Genomic DNA, 14,036 nt, shown 5'->3' on the forward strand with positions numbered 1-14,036 from the left:
TGCCTATTCCAAATGCCTTGGGCTCAGTACCCTGTTGGAATGCGGCACCACAAAGCTCACATCACAAAATGCAACTTGTTCACTTGGAGGTCTTTTGGGGAATGACCTCAGCCAAACTCCTTCTCCCACTCTCCTAGACATGCATGCGACCGTTAGTCTACACTACCTCAACTGCCTCGTCCCGTATCTGCTCCAGCAGCAGTTCCCTGCAACTTCAACAGCAGCAACTTGCAGTGTTTTCCAACATGCATAGTATACTAAGAAGCAATCTATGTCGAAGCTCATGCCAAGTTTGCGAAACGCGCGACAAGAAATTCATAACTCTGTGCTTATATCACGGTTTTGATAAGCATATCAAGTACCTAATCACACACATAGGCTATGTGTAGCCTAGAATTGGCAGTTGAGCTGGTGGTTGATTTTAAAGTCTCCAACTCCTAATGCGGGGCTGGGAACTTGCTATGCAAAAGTTCAAACTCGTGGAAGTGTATGATACACTGTATCTCGGGAAGCCTTTCGTTGCATGGTTGAAAGTCATTGAAGCGGAGTATAACTATCCATCAATCACAAAAGTAGTCTCAATTTTGGCACTTGTTATTACTAGAATAGCCCCCATCACGCAGAACCAGGCAGCCGACGTCATGCCCCTGAGCCGCCTGGCCGCCTGCCGAGCGTAGTCACCGAGCGATCCCCAGACGAGTGCAAGCAGGCAAGAGGCAGCCCCATGTACCATGTGGCCGAGATGGTGCGCGACGCGCGGCGCGACATGGCGGAGCGGCACGACGGCGCGGCGCCGCCCGGCTTCGTGTGGAGCACGCTGTCGGCCTTCACGCCCTTCCCGTTCCTGCTGGCCCTGGGCGGCCAGATCTCCAGCAGCCTCGTGCGCAGGGCCCCCGACCTGGTGAAGCGCGCGGCCGGCGGCGCGCGCGACTGCGTGGTGGACGCCGCCACGCACACGCACGAGCGCGTGGTGGAGCTGCGCCTCACGTGCACGCGCACGGGCCAGCGGCTGTTCTACCGGGTGAAGCTCAACGTGGAGACGGCCAGACTGCCCGGCCCGCTGGCCCCGCTGCAGACGCAGGTGGCCGTGCCGTTCCTGCGCGGCATCGAGGGCCTGGCCCAGTTCGTGACGAGCGAGGAGCTGCCGGAGCTCTACTTCGTGGCCAAGAACTCGATGAGGCGCAGCTTCTTCCTGCGCCACGTGGTGCTGCCGCCCCTAGGCGCGGCCGAGAGTGTCGTGAGGTACGTCGTCATCTTCCCCAGCCACATTGTGTTCCCGTCCAGGGCCGAGATCGAGGACCGGACGGACCTGTTCCTGGAGGGCAGCACCACGCGGGTGCAGGCTCTGGTGGAACACTTGTACTCGGCCACGGAGGTGCTGGACCAGCACTTGAGCATGGTGCAGTGGAACATCCTAGGCCGAGGGCCATACGAGTCCCTGAGTGCGTCCCGACGCGGTGAAGTCATCAGGTCGGTGCACCAGAGAATGAGGATCATCGCGTCGCACTACAAGCTGTTCGAGTTCCTGGCCACCATCAAGTTGCAGAACGAAATGCTCTACTCGGACCTGCAGCACGAGTTCCCTGACGTGGGCGGCGTCCCTCTCACGCCCGAGCAAGTGGCCGCCAACAAGGTGCTGACGGCCGAGCTGGCCGAGCAAGATGCGAATGCCTTCCCCATCTGGTTCTACAAGAAGCTCGACATTAACAGCGGCAACGGACAGGTGTTGCCCAGTGGCTTGAACGGACGCAGCAAGGCGACTTCGGATGCGAGTAGCCCGGTGAACTCCAGCCAGTCTGGCCCGCCTGGGTCGAACACCACCACTACTGGGGCGGGAAGCTCTGGCGGCTGGATCGAGTTCCCCGCGCACGAAAGTCGTCGCCTCGAGCGGAAATTCAGGTGGTACCAACAGCAGAAGAGCAAGGTGCCGGGCCCTGTGGGGCCATCCAGTGTTGTTTTGGTTGACGAGGGCCGCCATGAGGTGGATTTGGAGAGCATGCGTATGACCCCGGTGTACTGGCCAGCTCTGGAGGAAATCGTTGTTTGTCGTTCGCGTTGGGTATACGCCCAGCGCAATTATGGTCTGGCCCCATACAACCCTGAAGCTGCTGCAGTTTTGGAGAGCGCTTTCGTATATTACTTGGGGCTGTACCCGCTGGAGAAACAGCGTCTCATGGATATCGAGGCTCAGAAACCACGTGGATTCTTTAGCTCTCGTGCCAGCCTCAGTGAGGCGGTTCTGGCTGCTCGCGTGGAGAAGGACTGTACGCTCAGCATCCCGGTTGAAGGGCATCTCGTTGAATTTAAAGGCGCGCAAGACATCATGCAGTACAAGCGCCTGCTGGCTGGCACCACCCCGTTCACAAGCAAGCGTCGCGTGTATCGAGGAGACCCGCGCGTGCGTGCGGATCCAACAACTTTGCAGCTCTGGAAGGATGCCATGGTGTGTGATCCAGCCACAGGAAAGCCGCTCAAGGTCACTGAGGATGACAAGGACATTGAAGAAGAGATTGAACACCTCGTGCTGATCGTGCATGGTATCGGCGATGCGCTCAAGACACTTGATCTGATTAACGTTGTGACCTTACGCTCCATCATCGATTGCGCCACGACACTGCGCGAGTTGAATCGCGAGGCCCTTCGCTCGGCGCACTTCGCTCACTTGGGAGGCGAGGATGCTGATCCCGAGTCCATTGAAAGTGGCAAAGTTCCAGCACACCGACCGCGCGTGGAGTTCCTGCCCATTGAGTGGCATTCGAAGCTGCACATGGAGGGCCTGGACCAGCTCATCCGCGACGTGACACTACCGGCCATCCCCAAGCTTCGTGAACTGGCCAACGACACGGTCCTGGATGTGCTCTTCTTCATGTCGCCGCTGTTTCACCAGGTCATTTTGGACGAGGTGGCCAAGGAGATGAACCGTGTGTACACATTGTTCCAGTCGCGACACCCGGACTGGGCGGACTCAGCTTCTTCCCGTGCTGCCGAATCCAAGCGGAAGAAAGTGTCCATCATTGCTCACTCGCTGGGTTCCATCATTTGCTTCGACATTCTGAACCATCAGCAGGTATACATGCAGCCACAGAACGCCCCTTGCACGGACGATGAAGGCAGCAGCAGCGACGAAAAAGAAGACGCGGTGGTCGAGAATGGCAACGAGGGCAAGGATGAGAGCAGCACCAGCAGTGATGACGATGCCACCGAGGATGCTGAAGCGAATGGGATTATGATGGACAACTGCAACGTGCTTGGATTTGATGCTGCCCTGTCGAATATGAAGCTGAAGCGGCGCTCGAGATCCATGTCCGAGATGTCCACTGCGAACGGAGTATCGAGAAGCTCGCCTCGAGCGTGGCGTCAAGAGATCATGAAGCAGGAGAAGCAGGAGTCAGCTCGGCGCGCATCTCCGCGGACTCGTCGCACAGGACGGAAATCTACAACGCCCAAGAAGACGAAGAAGCACAAGATCCATGGGTCTGCTGCTGCTGCCCCAGCTGGAGGCTGCGGGGTTGTCCCGCTGGTACCGAAACTTGCGTTTGATGTGGAGGATCTCTTCTGCTTCGGCTCGCCCGTGGGCCTGTTCCTGAATGTTCGAGGCCAAAAGCTGGATCGCGACTTCCAACTGCCGCGCTGCCGTCGATTGTTCAACATTTATCACCCGTACGACCCGGTGGCGTACCGCATCGAGCCCATTCTGAACCCGGCGCGCGCGCACTCGAAGGCTGCGATTATCCGCACGTTCGAGGGCAAGCTCCGCTTCCAGTACCAACTGCGCAACTCGTTCCGGGCGATGTGGGCCTCACTCCGACAATGGCGTCGCGACTTCGAGCACCAAGTACTAGCCGGAGCGCACAGCGTGGGGCTCGTGGAAAGCCCCGCTTCAATGACCCCGTTGTCCGATGCGCTGGCGGCCGTCGCGCAACCGTATCAATTGCAGCGGCGTCCGGACGAGGCCCAGGAAGAGCAGCAACGAGAGGAGCGCGAGGGCGACGCAAGCACAGAGAACGTGGCGGTCTTCGGTCGGTTGTGTCAGGGGCTGCCCATCGACTACTCCCTGCAGGAAAATGAGATTGAGATCGCGAACGAGTATTTATTTGCCCTGACGGCGCACGTCATCTACTGGGCCAACCGCGACGCGAGTCTGTTTGTGGCGCAGAAGCTCATTCTGGAGCCGGCTACCGATAATTGGCCCGGAAGCAGCGAGCAAGACGCAGCAGCGGAGCTTCCGGGGCGAGTGGTTAGCGCGTTTGAGCAGATCAGCAGTGAAGGAGCTACCGCTGAAGCGGTGACGGAGAAGTTGCGTGAGAAGGAGGAGGCGACGGCATCGTCGGAGGTGTCCTCGGGCTCCGATGGCGAGATTGCCGCCTCGCTTCGCCGAAGAAGGCAAGGAGGTGTCACTACTGCTCCGTAGGACCCAGAGCTAGCTCGCAGTAATTAGTAAGGATAAGTAAGTATAAGCGGTTGTTCGACGTCATTCGACTTCAATGTTGGTCGATCTGATAGCGATCGTCTTGCAGCGCTGCCGTAAGCGCCGATTGTGTCGCACGCCACGATATTGTCAAGAATTGCCGTGTCCGGCTCCACCGAGACACCATCAAGAAATCGTGCAGGCACCAACACCACCAGTGCACAATTGGTATCCGTGCGAGTCGTCCAGAGCATGGAGCAAATCCAGCTCCGTACGCACGACTTCTTGCACTTCGAACACCGCAGTGGCGTTCGCGCCGACGTTGATAGACCATTGTAGGCTATCAACTTGATAGCGCCCGGACTTGGATTCGTCGGCCGCTGATCCGTACAGGCGTCCCCGGCCTATTCGCCACACTGGTACTTATGATGTTTGCGAATCAACAAGATTCACGCGGTCTGAACATAAATGAGTATGTACTGACTTGCTAAAAGCTTAGCTCAAGAATACTGGAGGTATTCTCGCAACGTGCCACTTGTCGCAGTAGGTCTCGCTGTACACTCATCTAAATCAATATGCTTGCAGAAGTAGCGCGCAAATCTTGAGAGCTTGTTGTACTTCCTGTGCGAGGTACATCAAAATATACAGCCGGGACTAGCCCGGGGACGCCTGTATCATCAATCGCTGCCATGGCACGCTCGTGCATGGACTCCATGCCATGGAGAGTATCCTCCGGATGGGGCTTCAACGCTCCCTGTAAATGAGGCTCATGGTGAAGCCACCTCAGCCCGGCTGCGCCAACGGGGTCAGCGCATCAAGCCACTCGCCACTGTGTTGCAGTCTGCAAAGCTCTGGCCGCGGCTCGCTCGCCGTGTTCGCACTGCGAACTTCGCAGCGCAAACGCATCGTGAGGTGGCACCGGGATTTGCACGACCGTAGAGGGCGGGCGGCTCGACTAAGGAGGCGTCTTCGTCTCTGGCCATTCTCTTCCTCGCCATGTGCTAGGCGAGCGAGCAGTGCTGGACGCCGTCGCGGTGGCCAAGACTCGAGCCTCGAGCCGCACACGGAGCAATCACGCCAGCGGGGCCGCGCACGAAGCGGGATCTGCATGTCCACCCGGACTGTTTGACGGCGACGGTCTCTTGCTCTTCAAGCCGGCTTCCCTCGGCCAGCAGTCGCGATTTGAGCGGGGGCCACACGTTGAAGGCAGGTGAGCCCGCGAGTGATTTAAGACGATCCGCGCGGCGAGCATGCAGCCGTGGCCTCGGCCTTGGTGGGTCTTGAGCGCGTCGGGCGTGGCGTGGCGGCCTGAAGCACATGATCGTTACTTCCCTTCCGAGCGGACGACTGGCCATGTGGGGCTGGAGGATGAACTGCGCCGGCCGCGATCCTCGCTAGCGGAGACCTTTACGAGCGCGACTTACATTAGCTGCGCGCTCGACACTCGAGCCGCGGATACGGCTGCTGGCCAAGCAGAAGCGATCCTCAGCGGGAAGAAAGCGATGTACGCCGTCCACCGGGAAACACACCGCAAGGATAATCGAGGCCGTGTTCGGACGGGCGATGGCCCCCCTTGACACCTTGCTTGACTGCAGCGGCGATGACGTTGTGCCCCAGTTCCCGGCACACACCACTTCCCGCAGTGTGCAGACGTGGGATCCAGCCATTTGACGCACCGAAATGGCCGGCTGGCTGCAGACGCTGCTGCGATAGCGGGGAGCAACGACACCATGGAGCTCGATAGCAAGCGAGACTCGGCAGGGCGATGGTGTCGTTGAGGTCCACGCAGTTGCGGCGGCGTCGGCAGTGCTCCTGCGCATTGCAGGCCTCCGGCCGAGCGTTGGCGGATCAGCGCTGCGCGCGTAGATATGCAACTTCAACGGCTCGGTTTTGTCTTATCAGGCATTCTATTTCTTCTAGCGTTGAAACTCCAAGGGGCGCAATCGATGCCGGCTCGGCATGATGGGTTGGGAGATCCAGTGTACAGACACATCAGGGGCTCCGATCCCCGATCCGACTATGAAGGCGCTGCTCGGCCAGCGTGGCGCCCAGCTGCAGGCCGAGGCAATGCCGGAGATGGCGAAGTCTTTCGAGGCGCCATCGGCAGCAGCAGCAGATCGACGGCTGCTGCTGTTGCAGCGATGCTGTGCTTGCAGTTGGCCGGTTACTAGCGGCCGGCCGCGGATGTAGAGTAAGGTACTGATGCGGTCTCCCCTCCTCAAGGCTCGAGGTTCGAGCGCTCCGCGACTTGGAGCCTCTGCAATGCTCGGCCGCGCTCGGCAGTCGCAACCGAGCTTGCCTGCGAGAGATGGTGCCTGCCGCGCTCTCTCGACTGGCGCGCGCGCCTTCGGTCCGGAGGTCTGCGGCGCGGAGCAAGCCCGCGATGGGGGCGGCGTGTGTGTGACGTGGCGTGGCGCTGCCGGGGCCCGGCCACCGCACGCGCCGCCCTTCTCTCTCTCGAGGTGTCACGCCCGGCTGTCGGCGCTCGGCCGGGGAAGAGTGTCCTCCCGGGGGAGGCTCCCCAGCAGCGGCCGATCAGCAGGAGCGGCACCAGCTGACTGGCTCCGTGATGCTCATTTCCTCTCTTTCTCCGTCGGAAGCTCGCCGCGCCGACCTGCTCCGCCACGCCACGCCCGCCCGCCCGCCCGGTCGGCGTACATTTGAACGACAGCCCACGCGGCCGCACCGAGACGCTGGCAGCCCGACCGCGTTCCGGTGCTCGAAGACCACGACACCACAGGGTAGCAGAACAGACGCAGACGTCCAGAGCCATGGGCGCGCTTCAACTCGAGCGCGCGTGGCAGCCGTCCAGACCGCTCGAGGTGATCCCGTGCAGCCCGGACAGCGCAGTTGATGCCGAGGCCGGCAGTCACCGCAGCAGCTACAACAGCAACAACAACAGCAGCAGCAGCAGCGGCCAGGATCCGAGATTTGACTACGTCAACAGCCCCGTGAAGTGCTCGGCCGGCCCCGACCCGGCCAGCGACAACGTGCACCAGACCGGCACGCGCTACAGCTCCAACAACGCCGGCGACGGGCCTGAAAAGACCCGCGACCGCAAGAGCTGGTTCCCGCGCTTCAAGTCCAATTGGCTCGGCACCTTCCGCTCCAAGCAGATGTTCCACTGCTGCGAGTGCGCCGTGGTGCCGCCTGCCAACGGCAGCTCGCTCTCGAGCCAGGCCGGCCGCTACAAGGGTGCCGAGGGCAAGCACTGCCGCTGCGGCAAGGACCAGTGGCACCTCGCCAAGTCCGTGGAGGAGACCGAGTACAACCGCCGCATGGAGATCAGCAAGGCGCTCGGCGGCATGCGCTACGACGAGGCTGTGCTGCGGTTGCGCAGCATGGGCCAGTCCGAGCTCGACTTCAAGCCGTCCAAGCACATCGTCAACCCTGGATCGCCCACGCAGCCGCGCAGCACCCGCGGGTTTGTCCCTGCATCGTCTTCATCGTTGTCTGCGTCAAGTGTCAACCCGCCCAAGCGTGCGCGCAGCGCCTCAAGCGGACCGCTCCCTTCGGCCACTACGCGGGCCTACGCGGCACCACAGCTGATGAAGCCCGAGCTTTCGACGCTGCCCACCATGTCGTCTCAGATGTACGGCTACGAGAACCCGGCCAAGCAGTACGGCACCTATACTCCAGTGTACGGCAACAACGGCATTGAGTACACGCAGGCTGCGCAGCCGCAACACCCCGGAGAGTATGAGCAGCTCACGCAGGCACCGTTTGGTGACGAGGAGGGCTTCGGCGAGCTGCTGCAGGGCATTCTGGAGGACGACCCTCGAGTAGCAGCCAGCGCGGGCATGACACTCAGTCCGAACCAGCCCGGCACGTACGGGGCCCGCTACGGCTACTACACCGCGCCCCCAGCTAACGGTAGCGTGGCACCACTGAAGCGCACGATGAGCATGCCCTCGTACGCCATGACGCCGTCCTTGATGACTTCGCCGCCTCGCGAGAGCGTAGCCCAAGACTATTACGCGGACCCCACTCGCCGGGAGAGCTTGAATCTTGGGGGGAACCAGGCTTCGACGTACGCGAACTACCACCAGCCTGCGCTGCACTACCATCAGCAGCAGCATCCTGTAATGCAGCAATTCCCGTACCAACATCAGCAGCAGGAACCGCTGTCCAACATGGCGACGGCCACTTCAACTTCCTTCTCAACATGAACTTTTGGCCGCTCTGCAGCGGCGTATTAAACTAGTAAGTAGTTCAAGTAGCTAACAGGGGGGGGGGGCGCAAGATGGAGAAGACTCTATGTAAATACAAGCGTGCCAGTGTGTGCGTTGTTTGACTGTCTATTGGATCACCGGCGTTCAACCTCCACCAGTGCCATTGCTTATGCCTTCGAGGGCACAGCCACGAACTCGCGGCTCTGCGTGAGCTTGTCGTCGGGCTCCAGCAGGAAGGACTCCAGCAGAGCGTTGAAGCGCTCAGCTTCGGACCGCACGAGGTCGTTGCCGCCCTCAGACATCACTTCCAGGCGCGAGTGCATGATGCGCTCGCTCAGGTACTCGCTGTGGAACGGCGGCACGAACGTGTCCTGTGCACCGGACACCACCAACGTCTTGCACTTGATGTAGGGCAGTTGGCCGCAGTACAGGTCGCCACCGTCCTCACGCTCCACTTGACGCAGGGCCTCCACCGTCTCTGCAGTAACAATTAATCAGGCAGGTATATTACATGTCAGCCAGTACATTGGAATCGACCTCGAGTTCATGGCAGCCGACGACGCACCAGCCCACTTTTCCTGCAGGTCCGCGCCGTACTTGGCTTCGGCTGCCTCGCGCATCTCCTGGGGCCACGAGTTCACGTCCTCGTGCTCCTCCATGTCCTCCAAGTCCTCGTCGCTCACGAACGCCTGCATTACGAAAAGCACGAAATAGGTTGTTCTCCTCAGTCTCCAGAGCTATCCAGTAGCTGTTCTAGAGCTGCGTACGTTGCCGTTGATGAGCACCAGTCGCGACACCCGCTCCGGGTACGTGGCCGCCAGCACGGCGCTCACGTTGGCGCCGTGGCTGCAGCCCAGCAGCGAGAACTGCTCCAGCTCCAGGGCGTCGGCCGCGCGCAGCACCTCCTCAGCGTCACGCTCGAGTCGTCGGCCGCCGAACTCCCGCTCCGGCAGCCGCGGGTCCACGCCGAAGAGCGCGAAGCTACGCGTGAGCTGCGCGCTGGCGAACTGCAGGCGGAAGTCGCGGGCCACGGAGCCGAAAGCGGTCGGCAGACATAGCAGCGGCTGCTGCTCCGGGCCCACGGAGGTCGGCGCCACGGCGGAGAGCGACGCGCCTGAAGCGCCCACGGGCAGTTGGAGGCTGCGGAAGCCCGCGGGGGCGCTGGAGAAGCGACGCAGCAGCAGCGGGCGGAGCGGCAGCATGGTGGCAATAATGGATGAGAGCACAATTGGTAATGGAGCCCAAGCGCAGTGACGCGCGATTATGATGGGTGGAGTGGTAAGGTAAGAAACCAAATTAGTGCATACATAATAGGAGAGCTTCCTGGCGTTGGTATTGGGGAAGGGAGCTACGTCCTCCAGACGAGCACGGACACGCCCGAGGCCACGCTGAAGTAGACGTAGGTCTTGATCTCGTGCGTCACGTAGGCGCCGAAGGAGGACCCCACGACGCAGTTCCAGCCGCGGCCGTACTCCTTCTCCATGTTGCGGCGCACGAACTCGGCGATGGTGGAGAAGGTCTTCTCCGACTGCGCGGGTCGTCGTAGTATCAGCAGCATAAACGCAGGTCGGCAACAAAGCAAGAGAGTTGTTAGTGGCCGAACACAGTGTCTGAAGTCCGGGGAGGGGGAGGGGGGAGATGCCCCTCGACCAGCCTGCACGCACCGTGACTTGCAGCTGGAAGGCGTCGCGCGCCGTGCTCAGCGCCTTGTCGAGCATGGCGTCCGTCATGTCCTCGGCGAACACGACCGTCTTGTAGAACTTGTCGTTGCTCTTGCCTGCCATCGTTGGCGCCCTGGGGATCGATGCGAAAGCAGATATGCGTGCGCCCCTTCGCCGACACGCTTTCTACAGTCGCAAATGGATGCTGCTCAGGAGACCCTGAGCCCAACGGAGCAATGGGCTGAGCAAAGAGCTCTTTTCGTCCTTGACAACATTTGTCGAAAGCTTTCAGCATTTAATACTGAAAGCGCTGTTCTCGTGCCAACTTCGCTATTAGTCCGTTGCCGGAATCGATCTGCCTCAACGCCACCACACTTCCGGTCGCCTCAATTTCAGGTCACTGGAGTCTAAATGCTGCCAACCTTGGCGGCGTACAAAGCTTTTTGTCAACAGGTGTACTGCTGAAAAACGAGCGGTGGCCATTCCGGATCGCTGACGAAAGGAAGGGGCTCATCTCGGTGTGGGTGGGGTGCGAACCCGCTGAGCTGGTGCTGCTAAGGTACATTGCAGAGCACTAGGAACGCGCGCAGAATGGTTGCACTGCTTCGAGCGCCGAAGGCGGCAGTCGAAAGGGAAAAAAGGCAACTACAACGACCTTCACTCTGTGTGCATCTTTGCCGTAATCACATCGACCCGTCAACAGGTCAACAGGACGAGATGACAAAATGCGCGCGGGTGAGAGGCTTTGCTCAGGCTCCGGCGGTGATTCACACCCGCTGCGTTGCAGCCACGGATCCAGGATATGATTCCACGCCTGCCTCATGGATGCGTATTATGGAATCATCATGCTTCGCTACAGTAGTGCAAAAAGGCGACTTCGCATGCAAAAATGACTAATTTGAGCTGGAATGACGGCGGTTATCGGCTTATCGAGGCCAAGGATTGGCAACGCAACAACTACGCAGCCCGAACTGCCCCGGAAAACGGTCTCGGCCGCCGAGTTCGTCCCGCGACTATCGTGGCCTTCGTGCCAGCGCAGCAACCGAAGCTGCTGGCCTTCTCGATTTCGTGCTTCGTACGGGATCGGCGCTGGACGCGTGCCCTTGAGTTACAATCGTTGCTGCTGCGATCACGAAAACAGGGTCCACTATTATCGCTGGATGCGACAGCCCTAATAGCTTGACTTCTGTAAACGAGCCCTATATTCACGCCTTCCGCCGATGGATACAGGTAACCGAGTCGGCGGAACGCCGGTCGGCCGTCTCCGAAAAGCTCGGCTCACTTCCAAAACTCCCGTCGGCCGCTCAAGCCAAGTCTCCGCCCGCCCGCCACGACCCCGCCCGCATCCGCACCGGCAACATGTTGGTCATCACCAGCTTCCCTCGCCGCTTCCCAACCGCCAACAAGCGGCCCTTACGTCTGCCGGCGCAATTGGGCCGCGCCTTGTCGACGTCGTGTGCTACGCGCGACTTGCCTCCAGCTGCAGCCGTGGTGGCCTCCGTGAGGCCTGCGTCCCGGTCCTCCGCTCCTTCCTCCTTGCTATTGACCTCGCCGTTGCGCGCCTTGTCCTCGCCCTCTGGCGCTCGGGCCGTGCACTCCAAGGCCCCGACCAGCCAGAGCTCCACGTTCGCCACCTCCTCCGCCGCGCGCGTGCACAACGAGGACGACCACGAGCTGCTACAGCAGCAACAGCACGACGTCTACGATGACAGCTTCCTGTATGGCGAGCGCGCCGACGACTGGTTCACCACGGCGCGCAACCCGCGCACGGACCCGACGTTCCCCGGAGTGGATCGCGCCACCGGCCGCCTCAACGCCATCAAGATGCCCGACCTGCGCTCGTGCTCGCGTCAGGAGATGATCGACTATTTGGACAACTCGTGGGCCATGACGGACGCGCTGTTCGCCACGCTGCAGGGCCAGCGCGCCTTCATGACGCCGCCGCCGCACCAGCTCCGCCACCCGCTCATCTTTTACTACGGCCACCCCACCAGCTTCTTTGTCAACAAGTTCCTCGTGTCGGGGCTCATCGAGGAGCCCGTGAATCCCTACTTCGAAGAGGTGTTCGAAGTGGGCGTGGACGAGATGAGATGGGACGACATGAGCAAGAATGAGATGCACTGGCCGCACGTGGCCGAAGTACTGGTTTACCGTCGCCAAGTTTACCAGCTCATCCGCAGCGTTGTGGAAACCCACCCGGGCCTCGAGCCCGGCCACGAGCAGATCACCGAGGGCAGCCCGCTCTGGGCGTTGCAGATGGCGCTCGAGCACGAGCGTATCCATCACGAGACGACCTCGATGCTTATGCTTGAGCACCCAGACGAGTTCTTCCGGAGCACGTCACTGCTGCCCGACTACCATGAGTCCCTGGCCTACAACAACAAGGAGGTTGCGCTGCGTCCGGTCGCTGGCGTGGACTTCCCCGTGAACGAATTCCTCGACGTGCCGGCCGCAACGGTGCAGATCGGCAAGCCGCGTGACTTCCCCTCGTTCGGATGGGACAACGAGTACGGCCACCGCGAGGTGAACGTGCCGGCCTGCCGCGCCAACAAGTTCCTCGTGTCCAACGGCGAGTTCTTTGAGTTTGTGCGCGACGGGGGCTACCTGGAGCCGTCGTACTGGAGCAAGCTGGGCTGGGAGTGGCGCTGCTTCCGCAACACCAAGTGGCCGGCTTTCTGGGTGCAGGACGGCCCCTCGGGCAGCCACCGTTTCAAGCTGCGCGCCATGTTTGACGTGGTGCCGATGCAGTGGAGCTGGCCCGCCCAAGTGAACCTGCACGAGGCGCAGGCCTTCTGTAAGTGGAAGCAAGCCAAGCAAGCCGACAAGAAGGTGGTGTATCACCTCACGACGGAGGCAGTTCACCAGCTCATGCGTGACGCCAAGGACCGCTCGGCCGACGTCACTTCGGACGACATCTTGACGTTGCCGGAGGGCACCAACATGGCTGATGCAACCGGTAAGAACCTGAACTGGTCCTACATGTCCTTCTCGCCCGTGGACGCGCTGCCTCCCACGGCGCAAGGCTTCCACGACGTCTTCGGCAATGCCTGGGAGTGGTGCGAGGACATGTTTTCGGCGCTGCCCGGCTTCCGCGTGCACCCGTACTACGACGACTTCAGCGAGCCGTGCTTCGACGGTGAACACAACGTGATCATGGGCGGCTCGTTTGCTAGTGCTGGAGACAACGGTGCGTCTAAGTTCGCGCGCTACCATTTCCGCCCTCACTTCTTCCAGCACGCGGGTTTCCGTGTCGTGGAGCAGAAGGTGGATGACGATGGGGCCATCACGTTGGCGACGACCGACGTGAACGCACCGCCGCCGTACGTGAACGGAAACCCGTTCCGCTCCAGCGAGCGCGTGGTGGTCTCCGGAGCTGAGACGAAGGACGAGGTTGCAGGAACGATCTGCCAGGGTCTATTCGAGGACCTTCGTCGCAAGAGCGAGCAGGCGCTCGAGTCCTTCGTGGCCTCGTCGACGTCGGAAACGACGAGCAAGCCCCTTGTGGCTCGAGATGGCACGGTGGCGGCTGCCAAGCTGCGGCGCCAAGTGAAGTGCGGTGAGATTCTGGTGGTGGTGCCCAGCGACGAAGCGACACCTGCAGTGCTGGAAGACAAGTTCGAGTTGCTGGCGACTGCGGAAGTGCCGGTGTTCACGCAGGAGAGCCCTACGGAGGCTCGGGTGACAGCGGAGACTGTGACTGCCTGGAAGAAGATCCGAGACTAAGGGGCAAGGACTTGGGTGCGTGTAATGTATATGCAAAAGCAAATGAAATTCAACTATTGTTTTCACATTTGA

The 14,036-nt window shown here is 60.8% G+C and overlaps 4 protein-coding genes across 4 annotated transcripts; 3 read left to right on the forward strand and 1 right to left on the reverse strand.

The window, feature by feature from the left end:
• Nucleotides 1-724: 724 nt before the first annotated feature.
• Nucleotides 725-4,476, forward strand: PHYSODRAFT_562784 (hypothetical protein; the record flags this gene model as incomplete). The annotated part of the gene is made up of 2 exons (XM_009533796.1): nucleotides 725-1,794; nucleotides 1,840-4,476. 2 exons carry the CDS (start codon nucleotides 725-727, stop codon nucleotides 4,409-4,411), a joined length of 3,642 nt encoding a protein of 1,213 aa, XP_009532091.1. The 3' UTR covers nucleotides 4,412-4,476.
• Nucleotides 4,477-7,179: 2,703 nt separating this feature from the next.
• PHYSODRAFT_250552 (hypothetical protein) lies at nucleotides 7,180-8,577 on the forward strand (the record flags this gene model as incomplete). The annotated part of the gene is made up of 1 exon (XM_009533797.1): nucleotides 7,180-8,577. One exon carries the CDS (start codon nucleotides 7,180-7,182, stop codon nucleotides 8,575-8,577), a length of 1,398 nt encoding a protein of 465 aa, XP_009532092.1.
• A 170-nt stretch (nucleotides 8,578-8,747) lies between these two features.
• PHYSODRAFT_303692 (hypothetical protein) lies at nucleotides 8,748-10,364 on the reverse strand (the record flags this gene model as incomplete). The annotated part of the gene is made up of 5 exons (XM_009533798.1): nucleotides 8,748-9,058; nucleotides 9,146-9,269; nucleotides 9,348-9,741; nucleotides 9,954-10,108; nucleotides 10,245-10,364. 5 exons carry the CDS (start codon nucleotides 10,362-10,364, stop codon nucleotides 8,748-8,750), a joined length of 1,104 nt encoding a protein of 367 aa, XP_009532093.1.
• A 1,236-nt stretch (nucleotides 10,365-11,600) lies between these two features.
• Nucleotides 11,601-13,964, forward strand: PHYSODRAFT_352116 (hypothetical protein; the record flags this gene model as incomplete). Its single annotated transcript, XM_009533799.1, has 1 exon — nucleotides 11,601-13,964. One exon carries the CDS (start codon nucleotides 11,601-11,603, stop codon nucleotides 13,962-13,964), a length of 2,364 nt encoding a protein of 787 aa, XP_009532094.1.
• Between the last annotated feature and the right edge of the window lie 72 nt (nucleotides 13,965-14,036).

Source organism: Phytophthora sojae (assembly GCF_000149755.1).
Source record: "Phytophthora sojae unplaced genomic scaffold PHYSOscaffold_7, whole genome shotgun sequence".
NCBI classification, from domain to species: Eukaryota; Oomycota; class Peronosporomycetes; order Peronosporales; family Peronosporaceae; genus Phytophthora; species Phytophthora sojae.